The 13,960-nt window shown below is 36.7% G+C and overlaps 1 protein-coding gene across 4 annotated transcripts in view; it reads left to right on the plus strand.

Moving 5' to 3' along the window:
* Window positions 1–8,481, plus strand: part of BRMS1L (BRMS1 like transcriptional repressor) — a 49,421-nt gene extending 40,940 nt beyond the window's left edge. For all 4 annotated transcript variants that reach the window (XM_005561090.5, XM_005561089.4, XM_073997240.1 and 1 more), the window contains 5 exons: window positions 56–139; window positions 1,074–1,138; window positions 1,856–1,895; window positions 4,377–4,503; window positions 6,851–8,481. In XM_005561090.5, coding sequence (XP_005561147.1) covers window positions 56–139; window positions 1,074–1,138; window positions 1,856–1,895; window positions 4,377–4,503; window positions 6,851–6,968 — 434 coding nt within the window. In that variant the 3' untranslated portion in view covers window positions 6,969–8,481. The remainder of the gene's footprint in view (window positions 1–55; window positions 140–1,073; window positions 1,139–1,855; window positions 1,896–4,376; window positions 4,504–6,850) is intronic.
* Window positions 8,482–13,960: the final 5,479 nt, after the last annotated feature.

The following is a 13,960-nucleotide window of genomic DNA, read 5'->3' on the forward strand; positions in this document are numbered from 1 at the left end:
TTTCTCCTTCGTTCACCAGAAACCCACTAATACTTAATCTTTATTTACCTGCCAGAGCTGTGGAATGATGAACTTCAGTCAAGAAAAAAGAGGAAGGATCCTTTCAGTCCTGACAAAAAGAAGCCAGTTGTTGTTTCAGATATCCTTTTCCAAATTTTCTGTTTCTTTTTTTCTTGATATATGTTTTTCCATTGTGCATGCCTTTATAACTTTTATTTGTAAACATTGACTTTATTTGCATGATCCTGTAATAAGCAAAAGATGATTTATTTATAAAATGACTGAAGACAGAAGATATAGTATATACTTTAAGTCAAGGGAGGTGGGAGAGGACAAGAAATTCAATCATGATCTCAACTTTGAAAATTAATGTGACTTGTTGTTCACCAAGGGCTTTGATGTGAAATAGCCATTTAGTATACGGTATGATTGTTTAATTCTCATGTACTTTTTTGTCTTTTTGAGACAGGGTCTCACTGTGCCACCCAGGCTGGAGTGCAGTGGCACAATCATGGCTCACCTTAGCTTCAACCTCTCGGGCTCAGGTGCTCCTCCCACCTTAGCCTCCTGAGTATTTTTTGTAGAGATGGGGTTTTGCCATGTTGCCCAAACTGGTCTCAAACTCCTGGGCCCAAGCCCGCATTGGCCTTCCAAAGTGCTAGGATTACAGGCATGAGCCACTGTGCCTAGCTTCGTGTACTTTTTAAAAACATTTTTAAATGTTTCCGAAATTGGAGTATAAATTAATATGTATATTCAGTTTTGGCATTCCCTATGGTACCATCCCTCTACCCCCATCTTTTCCCCTCCACCTTAAAAACCAGTGATTAGGTTAGTGATATATATTACAATCAATGATATCATGGAATTAAGGGCATGTAGTTATGACATCAGAAGTACTAGACTGTATTTATGCTGGTACTAAGTGGTTTGAAGAATAATTTGAAGTTAGAATTTAGGATGCCAAAGCATTATGCCCATAAATCATTGTTCCATTTGCTGAAACATAGTACTTTGGAAATATAATTCAAAGTGTGTTATTCTTACAGCTAAATTGACCTTGACTATTCAACGTCCCTATATAGTTTATATGCTACAAGATCTTGATATTCTTGAAGACTGGACAACAATTAGGAAGGTATGATTAAAGAGCAGTGGAACACGAGTGTATTTTCATAGTCTTTTTAAGATGCTATGTTTTTTTATTAGTACATCAAAATATGATTATTGTAAATATGCTTTGCTTTTGCAACATTTTTCTAAGGCAATTTAATACTATTACAGATAACAGTGAACTACAAGGATATTTTAAGGGTTAGAGTCAGCAGTTTGTATTTTTTCTGTTATAATATAACTAATAATTTATGAAAAAGCCCAAAAAACATTTATTTAGTTTGCCCAAAAAGAATAACATCACCATCCGTGCCTAGTCCTTTAGCTGGTTCTGGCTTATAGAAAACACTTGATAAATATTTGTTGAACAAAAGAACATTTGAACCCTTATGTGTCTTGCATCCTATCATTAAACATTCAAGAATTATAGTCTTTTCTGTTCTTGCCTAAAAGTGGAGGCTTGTTTTCCATATTATAGTTTTTCATTTTTGTAAATTTCTTAGTTGAGAGTTAGAGATTATTTCAGGTATTAAAAACATCTCTAGGAGAAATTGTTATCCCTCATATTCTTTATGGTCTTAGACATTAAAAATTTATTAGAGCAGCTAATGGTTATACTTTACTGTCTTTGTTCTGGAGTTAATCAGTAGTATTGTATATATTAAATGGACACCAAAATATATTTTCAGTCTGAACTCAGACTTCTTTCTTCCTTTTTTTTTTTTTTTTTTTTTTCATTAAGGCAATGGCTACATTGGGGCCACACAGAGTGAAAACGGAACGTAAGTCATTTAGTCTGAGTTGAGAAATACTCTCTTTGGAGACTTGTTGAATCAAGGTTGTTAAATCATCTACATACTAAAGAACTCTCCCATCAGTGGTTTTATTTCATCAGTGAACACCGTACCTGAAATTATGAGGAATTCTTCTGGAGTCATTGTTTCATGTAAAAGTTTCAAAATTTCTGAATGTGGTATAATTCTTTCAGCGTTTAGCTACATTCTTATTGCTAATACTGGATCAGTAACTCAAAAAGTATTTATGCGGTGTTTTTTATGGGCTCTGTCATTCTGTAGCGGAAGTATTTGGAATTTGTGGGTTGGCTTCAGAGATTCTGTGAATCCTCTGAAATTATGTGCAAAACTCTGCATGTGCATTTTCTGAGGAGAGAGATCAGAATGCTGACATTTACACATTCTGATATGCCTTAGTAAAATTCATATCAAGTTACACTTCCTTGATTTTTTTTTTTTTTAAGTCTAAAATCACTGCCAAAATGTGATTGACATTAGTGTTTAGGATAAGTTTCTCCATTTCTGCCTTCTTTCACTATAGGTGAGATTTCCTAATCCTTCTAAGGACAATGAAGCTAGATTAAAAAGAAAAACATATTTGAAATACTTAGGAAAGGAATTTCTGGTCACATTTAAACAGCTTAAGTCATCTGTAAGAGACCAATTTCTGTTTTAGGCTGGGCATGGTGGCTCTTGCCTAGTGTGATCCCAGCACTTTGGGAGGCCAAGGCAGAAGGATCACTTGAGCCGAGGAGTTTGAGACCTGCCTGGGCAAGATGATGAGACCCTATCTCTACAAAAAATACAAAAATTAGCCAGGCTTGGCGGTGTGTACTTGTAGTCTCAGCTACTTGGGAGGCTGAAGTGGGAGGATCACTTGAGCCCTGGAGGTCGAGGCTCCAGTGAGCCATGATCACACCACTACACTGGGCAACAGAGCAAGATTCCATCTCTAAGAAAAAAAAATTCCATTTTATTTTTAACCCAGTGATTCCTTTAAACTTTGTATTATGTGAGGACATTGCAGCAGTATTTGCCCTGGGGAATTAACTGCCAGAGCAGCTGCCTAGACCTGTAGAGCAGTGGTTCTTAACATTTTTGGGTAATAGATTCCTTTTGAGAATCTCATTATCATAGTTGAGTGTGTCTCCCTCCCACTCTTGTTATCTTCAGCATTGTATCCTATTAGTTTTACTTACAGCACTTCACTCAATTTGTCTTTTTTTTTTTTTTTTTTTTTTTGAGACAGAGTCTCGCTCTGTCGCCCAGGCTGGAGTGCAATGGCGCGGTCTCGGCTCACTGCAAGCTCCGCCTCCCGGATTCTCGCCATTCTCCTGCCTCAGCCTCCCGAGTAGCTGGGACTACAGGCGCCCGCCACCTCTCTTGGCTAATTTTTTGTATTTTTAGTAGAGACGGGGTTTCACCGTGTTAGCCAGGAGGGTCTCGATCTCCTGACCTCGTGATCCACTCACCTCGGCCTCCCAAAGTGCTGGGATTACAGGCGTGAGCCACCGTGCCCGGCCTCAATTTGTACTTTTTAATTTTGTCTATCTCCTAACTGGATTGTAAGCTCCACAAAGGCTAGAACCATCTCTCTTTTGGTCACAGCTTTTTCCCCAGCATACTTCCTTGTGTATAGGAAGTGTTCAGACAACATTTGTTAAATGAAAGAATATACCAGATGGTATTTTAAGCCCTGAGGATACAATGGTAAAAAAAAAAAAAAAAAAAAGATGGACCTCCTGAAGCCTCTTTAGGGGAGGTGGAATCATATATATGTAGATAAACAGTTAAGAAAATAGTTACAGATTATAGTAATTACTCTAAAAGAACTGCGCAGTTGAGATAACAATTAGCTGAGAAGTGGGTAGAGTAGTTAGGGAAGCCCTCTCAGGAGCTAACATTTGAATGACTTCATGGTATGCTTTTGACACTGTGTTTCCATAAAAAAGATGATTTTTCCTGTATGAGTTATCTGACTAATGCCAGATGATTTCTGGAATTTAAAAATAGAAGTTGTACTTAGGACATTTCCTTTTTAGAATTAAAAGCCTGGGGAACACTTGGAACATGTATTAAACTCTGCTTCTTTTGATATATCAGATGCCTGCAGGGTAAAGAATAAGTATAATTTTCAATTGAAATATGGCAATTTATATTTTATATACTACTTAAAATTAGCACTAATAATTGATAACATACCTGCCTCCCCTTCTGGTACTTGATTAATCAATTGATGATTTATTGTTCATTGTTTAGCTTTGTTTAGTAGTTATATTAAAAACTTAATGATTATTTAAAAGAATGTAAGAAATAAATCTTTTTATTACATTTTAGGTTTGTTATTTAAGAAATATTTTTAGTCCTTTTTTACATATGCATGGATTGATATTAATTCTTAATATTCGGACCCTTTGTTCTTCTGACAGTGTTTTATTAATATAACGGTTTTTGAACTGATCCCTTTAGCACCTGTGAAACTGGAAAAACATCTGCACAGTGCTAGATCTGAAGAGGGAAGACTGTATTATGATGGTGAATGGTATATACGTGGACAAACAATATGTATAGATAAAAAAGATGAATGTCCTACAAGGTAAAAAAGCCTTTATTATTTCAGTGTTGCTCAGTATTGTCATTTACAACATTGTTGTCAATGAAAGATTTCCTGCCTCCATAGTGTACCTATATCATTAGTTGCTTGTGGATCCTTTTTTTTCACTTGACATATGGCTTACATCATGTGTGGACTGCAGTGTTAATATGTATGAACCAGACTTCATATTAAGTTTATGAACACAAACTTTAATGCAAGGGGAAATGTTGAAATTATTTAGCCAGGTAGCTGATCCTGTTTCTTAATTCTTCTAGTAGATGAATTGTTAGGATTGTGCTATAATGACCCTTAAACCAGACTATTAGGAATTTTTGGTGGAACTAGTAATCTTTAACTTTTTTGGATGTGTTAGAGTATTTTAGATAAAAAGAATTTGTATCAATTAGAGTAGGAAATAAATGGAAAATTAATAAAACCCTTAAGATTAATAGTAATTAAAGTATAACCTAGGGCTGGGTGCTGTGGCTCACACCTGTAATCCTAGCAATTTGGGAAGACGAGGCAGGAGGATTGCATGAGGCCAGGAGTTCAAGACTAGCTTGGACAACTTGGCAAGACCCTGTTTCTACAAAAAATAAAAAAAATTAGCCAGATATGGCAGTGTGTGCTTATAGTCCTAGCTGCTTGGGCAGGAGGATCGCTTGAGCCCAAGGGTTTGAGGCTCTTGGCCTCATTTCACCACACCACTGTATTCCATGCTGGGCAACAGAGTGAGACCTTGTCTCTCTAACAATAACAACAACAATGAAGTGTAACTTGAAAACTGCCTTTTAAAAGTCCTAATAATATGTCTAGGCTTAAATAAAGTTTATAAAACTATTTATATAGCCTTCTAAGTTTTATGTGGTTGTGACCTTTTGAAAATATTAATGTTCATCATCTTTCATTCTCCAGTGATGTAGGATATAATTCTCAGAGTAGTACCTTCTGTGGTAACAAAATGTGGTTTTGTAGGTATCGGTGGTAAATAAAACAACTTGAGTTTAGTCTACAGTACACATTTTCCAAATACAGTGGTTTTAATTGTAAGATTATAATTTTGTCTTTAAATTTTTAGGACATTGTGTATAATAGCTTTTCTCATAGAAGCTCATTGAACTAACTACTAGTTTATATATGATACTCCTGGATTCTTCTATTTATTTTATTGTTTTTGAGATATTTTACCACTACTTAGCATAAGAGTTGTTTAAAAAGAGATGAGGCCAGGTAGAATAGCTCTTTCCTGTAGTAATTCCATTACTTGGGAAGGCCAAGGCAGGAGAATCACTTGAGCCATGGTGTTTGAGACCAGCCCTAGCTGGTCTTTTTGTAGAGAACCCCATCTCTATAAAATAAAAAAATTATTCGGGTGTGGTGGCAGGTACCCTTAGTCCCAACTACTCAGGCTGAGGTGAGAAGATCACTTGAGCCTGGGAGGTTGAACCCTGATTGTGGCATTTCAACTTGGGTGACAGAGAGACCCAGTCTCAAAAAAAAAAAATTCCTATTCACTCTTTAAAAAATAAATAATTAGGCCGGGTGCAGTGGCTCACACCTGTAATCCCAACACTTTGGGAAGCCGAGGAAGGTGGATCACGAGGTTGGGAGTTCAAGACCAGCCTGGCCAGTATTGTGAAACCCCATCTCTATTGAAAATACAAAAATTAGCTGGGCATGATGGCATGTGCCTGTAGTCCCAGCTACTTGGGAGGTTGAGGCAGGAGAATCACTTGAACCTGGGAGGTGGAGGTTGCAGTGAGCTGAGATTGCGCCACTGCACTCCAGTCTGGGCGACAGAATGAGACTCTGTCTCAAAATAAATAAATAAAAAATATATAATTTTAAAAAAGAATAAAATATACATCTATTTCAAGAAGTAGATCTTTTTATGTAAAGATTAGTAGTGTAAAAAAAAAACTGGTATAAAAGTACTGTAGATGGTTTGATATTGGGAATTAGAGATTAGTATTTGAAAGATTTTCTGAAGCCAGGGCTGACATGAGTTACAAGTATGATACCAGATAAGTAGTGCTTTTAACTCCAGTTTTGTTTTGTTTTTTTAAGAGGTGGGGTGGGGATGGAGTAGGAAGAACGTGCTTTTAATAGTGCTAATAGTAAATTTTACCAACTCTATTAAGAAAAGAAGGATGATCTACTAAGTATTGCTGAATGTGATATTTTTGGCAGCATGCACTGCTGATATGCAGCATTCTGGTAAACGACAATTATGTACCAGAGTCTACTGTTGTAGGCCAGTTTATTTTGGTTTTATATAGGTAATAATCTAAAATGAATTGAGGAGACATATTGTAATTCATTCATTCATTCTTTTTTTTCTTTTTAGTGCTGTAATTACAACAATTAACCATGATGAAGTTTGGTTTAAGAGGCCTGATGGAAGCAAATCTAAGCTTTACATTTCACAGCTACAGAAAGGAAAATATTCAATTAAACATTCATAATCATGATTTAAGTGTTATCTAAATTTACCTTATTAGTGTTACCAAATGTAATGTGCCATGAGAGTAAAAAAAATGTATTCAATAACTTAATATTCTCACTGAATCATGAGAGAATGTGTATTTGTAGGTAGTACTCTAAGTAGATCTCATTGATATGTTATTAAAAGAAACAGTAATAAAAATTTTATCATGATCCTTACGTTGATTTGCCTCTTAGGTCTGATGACCAACAGATATACTGTATATGTTAGGGGTTTCTTTCTAAAGATTTTTCTTTGGTTTTTAAAAAAGTTATGCAAATTTGTTTTATCTTTAGTAAACTATGACTACATTTATCTGCAATTTTAAAAATTTTCCATATCTTTGTCATTCATTGTGTGTTTGTAAATAAGGTCTATAAAATGTTTCCTATAAATGGTTTGTACTAGTACATTAGTGTTAAATCAGAACTGAAATTTAAACATATATATATGAGTATATATATATATGTGTATATATGAGGATGTATATATGGCATCATCAGCTTATTTAGAACTGATGGCCGTACCTTACAATCTTGTTTTACCCAAAATTAAGCTATTGGGTTTGAAAGCTAAAAGGAGCACTTTTGTAGAATAGCAACTTTTCTTTTCCTCTTCCTTAATTGTATGGTGGGGCGATGACCTATTTTTACAAATTATACGTAATGAGTAAAATTAGCGTAAAGTGATCACATGCTTCTACCTGTATTTCTAGTGGCCCTTTAGAGGCAGGTATTTATACCTGGTATTTATGATGCAGTATATAAGTGGTGAACAATAACTGACAGTATTGTGCTTGCTGTACACGTCTGGTCTTTTGAAACAGATTTTAGTAAGCATTTTCCAGAGGTAAAACTGTGTCCTATTCTAATTTTATTCCTAGGGCAAAGTAGACAGGGATTATTTCCTTGAATCTGTTTCCAAATTAATATTTTTATCTTTGGTATTTCTACACTTTAAGGCCATTTGGTGCAATTTAGAAAGTGTTGGCCTCCCTTCCCTTAGCCACATTCAAAATTAACTTCCAAAACCTCAGGAACAGTACAAAGAATTAAAACCCTCGATATGGCAGCACAGCCGGCTGTAGTATATATTTAGGGTACACCAAATCGAGTATTCTTGGTGGTCTTGTGCACTTTAATTTCTGTTACAATAAGAGTTAAGAGGATGAGGAAGAAATCTACTCATTAACACTTACTGCAGAAATATCTGTGTTATTCCGTTTGTTTTCTTATTATTTTACCTCTCCAAACATCTTCCTGTGCAGATCACTACTTCATAGTTACCAAATTTTAAAACACTTAACTTCTGAAATTCAGTGTCAGCAAAGTGATATTACATTGTTCTGTTTCTAACTAACATTAGCAAATGTACATAATGTCATAACCCAATAGTATTTGACAGTACTTATGTATACAATGTTTGATAAGCATTTTTAATAAGATTTGTATTTTTAAATTTAGTATATAATAAAAAGATGTGTTTGAGTGTGATTTGTAGTGTCTTGGATTACTTATGTGTATTTAGTTCTTTTTATAACCTATCCACTTCTAAGAAAGATTTGAATTGGTTTACGTTAATAGATATGGGGTGGCCTGGGTGCAGTGGCTCATACCTGTAATCCTAGCACTTTCTGTGGTATATTTAGATCTTCAAGACAGCTAAGTTATACTTAATTTTAAAATATATGCATATATATTGTATTTTGATTAAAAGGTACAGTGTAAGTTATGAAATTCTAAATAGAAAATCTTTGTTTTTTTATTTTTATTTTTATTTTTGGAGATGGAGTCTCACTCTGTCACCCAGGCTGGAGTGCAGTGGCACAATCTTGGCTCACTGCAACCTCCACCTCCCGGGCTCAAGCGATTCTCCTGCTTCAGCCTCCTGAGTAGCTGGGATTCCAGGTGCGTGCCACTGTGCCTAGCTAATTTGTGTATTTTTAGTAGAGTCGGGGTTTCGCCATGTTGGCCAGGCTGGTCTCAAACTCCTGACCTCAGGTGATCCACATGCCTTGGCCTCCCAAAGTGCTGGGATTACAGGGGTGAGACACTGCACCTGGCCTAGAAAATCTTTATTTTAAAACTATGATTTAGTACATTTACTTTTAAAACTTTAGTATTTATATCATATGTAGTATTCTACCATAATATTAAAATTCAGAAAAGCATATGCTTATCTATGACTAAAATGCTATAAAATATATTTTGTTGTTGGCAGTTTGCTGTTAGATGTCTGGTCATAAAGTTTAATTTAGGAAAATTGTTAGAAACTCCAAAATGTGATGTAGTGGCTGCTGCTGCTCCTGTGTTTGTGATCAGCTTCTGTCTCAGGACCAATTTCTGGACCTTTATTGTCACAGCTCCTAGTTTTTCATGTTTGTTCCATCCCCTCCTGCTGTTTCCCAGTTTGTAAAAAGAGATACTGTCAAAGTATCACTAATGCAATTCTTCAACTAGTAATTATTGGCAAATAGTAATGGCACACTCCTGATTTGTCCCCTTTATCACTGTTCGTATTGGTGGGCTGGACACTGAGTACTTTTTGCAGCCTTCTTCATGTAAAAGTTGTTCTGATGTATGCATTACTTGGAACACCAGTTGCAGAACCATGTATGCCTCATTAATAATTATTTAAAATGAAGAAAAACTTCCAAAGCTTCAGGAACAGTAGAAAGAATTGAAACCTTCAATATGGCAGCACAACTGGCTGGAATACATATACATATACATATACATATACATATACATATATATATATATATGTATGTATGTATGTATATTATTTTTTTTCCCCCATGACACAGCCTCAGGAGGTCCTGAGGACATGTGCCCCATATTTAGGGTACAACCAAATCACGTATTTTTGATGGTCTTGTGCACTTTAATTTCTGTTACAATAAGAGTTAAGAGAATGAGAAAAAATCTACTTAACACCTACAGGAGAAGTTAACATTTTTCTTTTTGTTTTTGGACCCAGTAAATCTGGTACAATAAAACTGAACTAAAATGAATTTCTCTTATAAGAAAATGAATGTAGGATAGGCTGGGCGCGGTGGCTCACACCTGTAATCCCAGCACTTTGGGAGGCCGAGGCTGGTGGATCACAAAGTTAAGAGATTGAGATCAGCTTGGCCAACATGGTGAAACCCCATCTCTACTAAAAATATAAAAATTAGCTGGGCATGGTGGCACACGCCTATAGTCCCAGCTACTTGGGAAGCTGAGGCAGGAGAATTGCTTGAACCTGGGAGGTGGGAGGTAATGAGTGGAGATCAGAGATCGTGCCACTGCATTCCAGTCTGGTGACAGAGTGAGACTGTCTCCAAAAAAAAAAAAAATGGATGTAGGATGAATTAATACATTACTTAGGATTTATGTGGTTTCTTGCTAAATTGGAATGCAAACTATTTTAGTTGATAAAGATGAGGAAATATAAAATATTTTAAAAAGAACATGAATGCTCAGAATGGAGTTAGAGAAAATGAACGTTCGTTATGTTGTCTATAGATGAAGTACAGGAGTTGTGGCTGGTGTGTCAGTTAGGGCTTAACAGGGGTAGTTCCTCACTGGTCATCGTGGGCCAAAGTCGTCTTTCTATTTCATAGGTAGAGAAACTTTATATGATCTGTTATGGGATAAAATATATATATATACACACACACACAATTTATTTATTTTTTGACACGGAGTCTCACTCTGTTGCCCAGGCTGGAGTGCAGTGGTGCGATCTTGGCTCACTGCAACCTCCGTCTCCTGGGTTCAAGCGATTCTCCTGCCTCAGCCTCCTGAGTAGCTGGGGTTACAGGTACATGCCACCATGCCCAGCTAATTTTTGTATTTTTCATAGAGACGGGGCTTCACCATGTTGGTCAGGCTGGTCTTGAACTCCTGACCTCATGATCTGCCTGCCGTAATCCCAAGTGCTGGGATTACAGGCCTAAGCCACCACACCCAGCCCAAAATTCATATATTGAAACTTTGCCCCCCAGTACCTCAGAATGTGACTATATTTGATGATAGGGACTTGAGAGAGGTGATGAAGTTAATCATGTCTTTGATCTTGGATTTCTAGCCTGCAGAACTGTGAAAAAATAAATTTCTGTTATTTAAGCCACCTGGTCTACGGTATTTTGTTATGGCAGCCCTAGCAAACTAATACATGCCCCAAAGTGACAATTCTGGAGATGTTAGACTGGTCAATTTACAGCAGATTAAAGTGTACACCAAGTGTCAGTTTAATAATTTACATTGGGATTACATTGGGATTATTTACTGGGATTCCAGGTGTGAGCCACTGCACTCGGTCCAAAATTTATAGTCTGGATGTTCTAAAACTGTTGATTATCTTATGTTGCTAATCTTTCTGAAAAATATGTCTGTTTACTGGTAGAAGGCTAAAATTTCTTTGCTGTTAAACTTGAAGCTAATTTGTTCCCTTTCAAGACACATTAAAGGAAGGTCAAGAGAAGAAGTTATGTAGTAACAGTCTTTAGAGTCTATTTTTTTTCTTCCTTTTCTGTTTTCCCATTTTTAATACAGGTTTGAGGTGGTGACCTTGCCAGAAGACTGTTGCATTCTTTTGAGAGAATTATCATAATTCTAGTTCAGAAGCCATGTGGTAGCATTTTATCTCTGCTAGTAAAGGTTACGGAATGATGTTCAACTGCTGAGAGAAAACCAGACCCTTAAGCAGAGGCTAAATGACATTGGCTGTTAGAAGGATGTTGAAGGAAATATCATATTTCATTTATTATTGAAGTATTTTGAAAATGGCATTGTTAATAGCAGAGATAGTAAAGTGTTTGAACTTGTTTGAAGACAAATGCGTGATTTCAGTATATTATGTTTAAGTACATCTATGGTTAATTGCACTTATTAAGGAAGTTTTTTTTTTAAAGACTTCAGGTACTTTTTAGATGATTCATTGACTAGTAGTTTTTTATTTGAACCTTACACTCCATGGTGTTAACTTTTATTTTACAGATGTATTTATATAGGTACATATAATAACAGATTATCCACTACACAAGGGCCAACTTGCTTTGGGTCTTTCCTGCACACATTTGAGCTACACCGTCTCTCAGGCCTAAATGTTCTATTGGGCATCTCGGGTTTCTCATAAAGAGGGGAGCTCAAGGGTGTGCACTCACCCTTCCCTTCTTTTAGAGCTTTTCTTTCCCTCCTCCCCTGTGCACCTGCCCAGGAAAATTCTCAGTACAGGTCATGGCTCACGCCCACTCTGTGCAAGGCTGCCAAGGCAGGAGACTCAAGAAGGTGAGGCTGCTGCCTGCCTGGTGCCTTCTGTGACCTCTCCTGGGTCCCTGGATTTGCTTTTCTTGTACCTCCATTCTGAAGATTTTAAAAGATTCTGTAAGATTCTATGTTTTATATTGGTTGTTTTTCTGCCAGGTAAGTAGAAAAGGGTATAGCAGGCCTATTATTTACACTAAAGGAACATTACATGTATTCTCCTATACCTCTGATATGGTTTTGCTGTATGCCCACCCAAATCTCATCTTGAATTAATTTTCTTGTGTCATGGGAGGAACCTGGTGGGAAGTGATTGAATTATGGGGGAGGGTGTTTCCTACGCTATTCTCGTGATAGTGAATGAGTCTCACAAGATCTGATGGTTTTAAAAACGGGAGTTCCCCTGCACAAACTCTCTATTTTTGCCTGCTGCCATCCATGTAAGATGTGACTTGCTCCTCTTTGCCTTCCGCCATGATTGTGAGGCCTCCCAAGCCATGTGGAACTGTAAGTCCTTAAATCCCTTTTTCCTATATAAATTACCCTGCCTTGGTTATGTCTTTATCAGCAGCATGAAAATGAACTAATATAACTTCTCTTTTTCTTTCTTTTTAAATATACATTGTTGGTTGTTTTTTTTTCTTTTTTTTGTCTTTTTCCCCCATCACTGAATATTTCTAGTGCATGTTGATGATCTTTCCATAGAAGTTTCCAGAGATCTACTTTGTTCTTGTTAATGACCACATGGTATTTATTTTTATGGAATAACCACATAGAATTCTATGGTATGGAATGCCAACACAATACTAATGAACACTGAGGTTGCTGTTTTCCTTCCTTCCTTCGTCCCTCCTTCTCTTTCTTCCTTCTTATTAAACAAGGCTGCAGTGAACATTGTTGTACATATATCTTTGACGCTAGGAAGGAGTGTATTTGTAGCATAAATTTCCAGTAGAATTGCTGGGTCAAAAAATGGTAGGGAAAATTTGTATTTTATTAGATATTGCCAAACTTTCCTGCAAACAAATTGTACCATTTACACTCCTACTAACAGTATATGATGATGCCTATTTCTCCTAATCATCAGAAACACTGGGTTAGTTAATTTCTAGGTCATTATTGAAGATCATTCTTCTACTTTCTCTTTGTTTTTCTCTGGGCTGCATGTTAGGCCGTCGTTCTACTCCTTTTAGAAGATTTCATTCACTCATTGGCTTCAGCTACCATTTAGATTCTAACAAATTCTAAATTTAGCCTCTACCCTTACCCGAGTTATATATTCAAATTGCCCATTGGGCATTTCCATCTATTACTCTCAACACATTTACAACTTAGTGTACAGAAAACCAAATATTATCTCCTCTGCACATTCCTCTCCCAGTCTGGAATGTAGTCTATTTGTGCTTCCACCCTTGATGCACACAACCACCCACCCAAATTCAGACCTTGGAGAGGTTGTGGCAGGTGGCTAAACTCATGAATTTTGGAGCCAGATTAGCTGGATGTGAACACTACCATTTATCAGCTGTATGACCTTGGGTAACTTCTTTTTTTTTTTTTTTTTTTTTGAGATAGAGTCTTGCTCTTGTTGCCCAGGCTGGAGTGCAATGGCGCGATCTCGGCTCACTGCAACCTCCACCTCCCGGGTTCAAGTGATTCTCCTGCCTCAGCCTCCCAAGTAGCTGGGATTACAGGCTCGTGCCACCATGCCTGGCTAATT

The sequence above is a fragment of the Macaca fascicularis genome, chromosome 7, assembly GCF_037993035.2.
Source record: "Macaca fascicularis isolate 582-1 chromosome 7, T2T-MFA8v1.1".
Taxonomy (NCBI): Eukaryota; Metazoa; Chordata; class Mammalia; order Primates; family Cercopithecidae; genus Macaca; species Macaca fascicularis.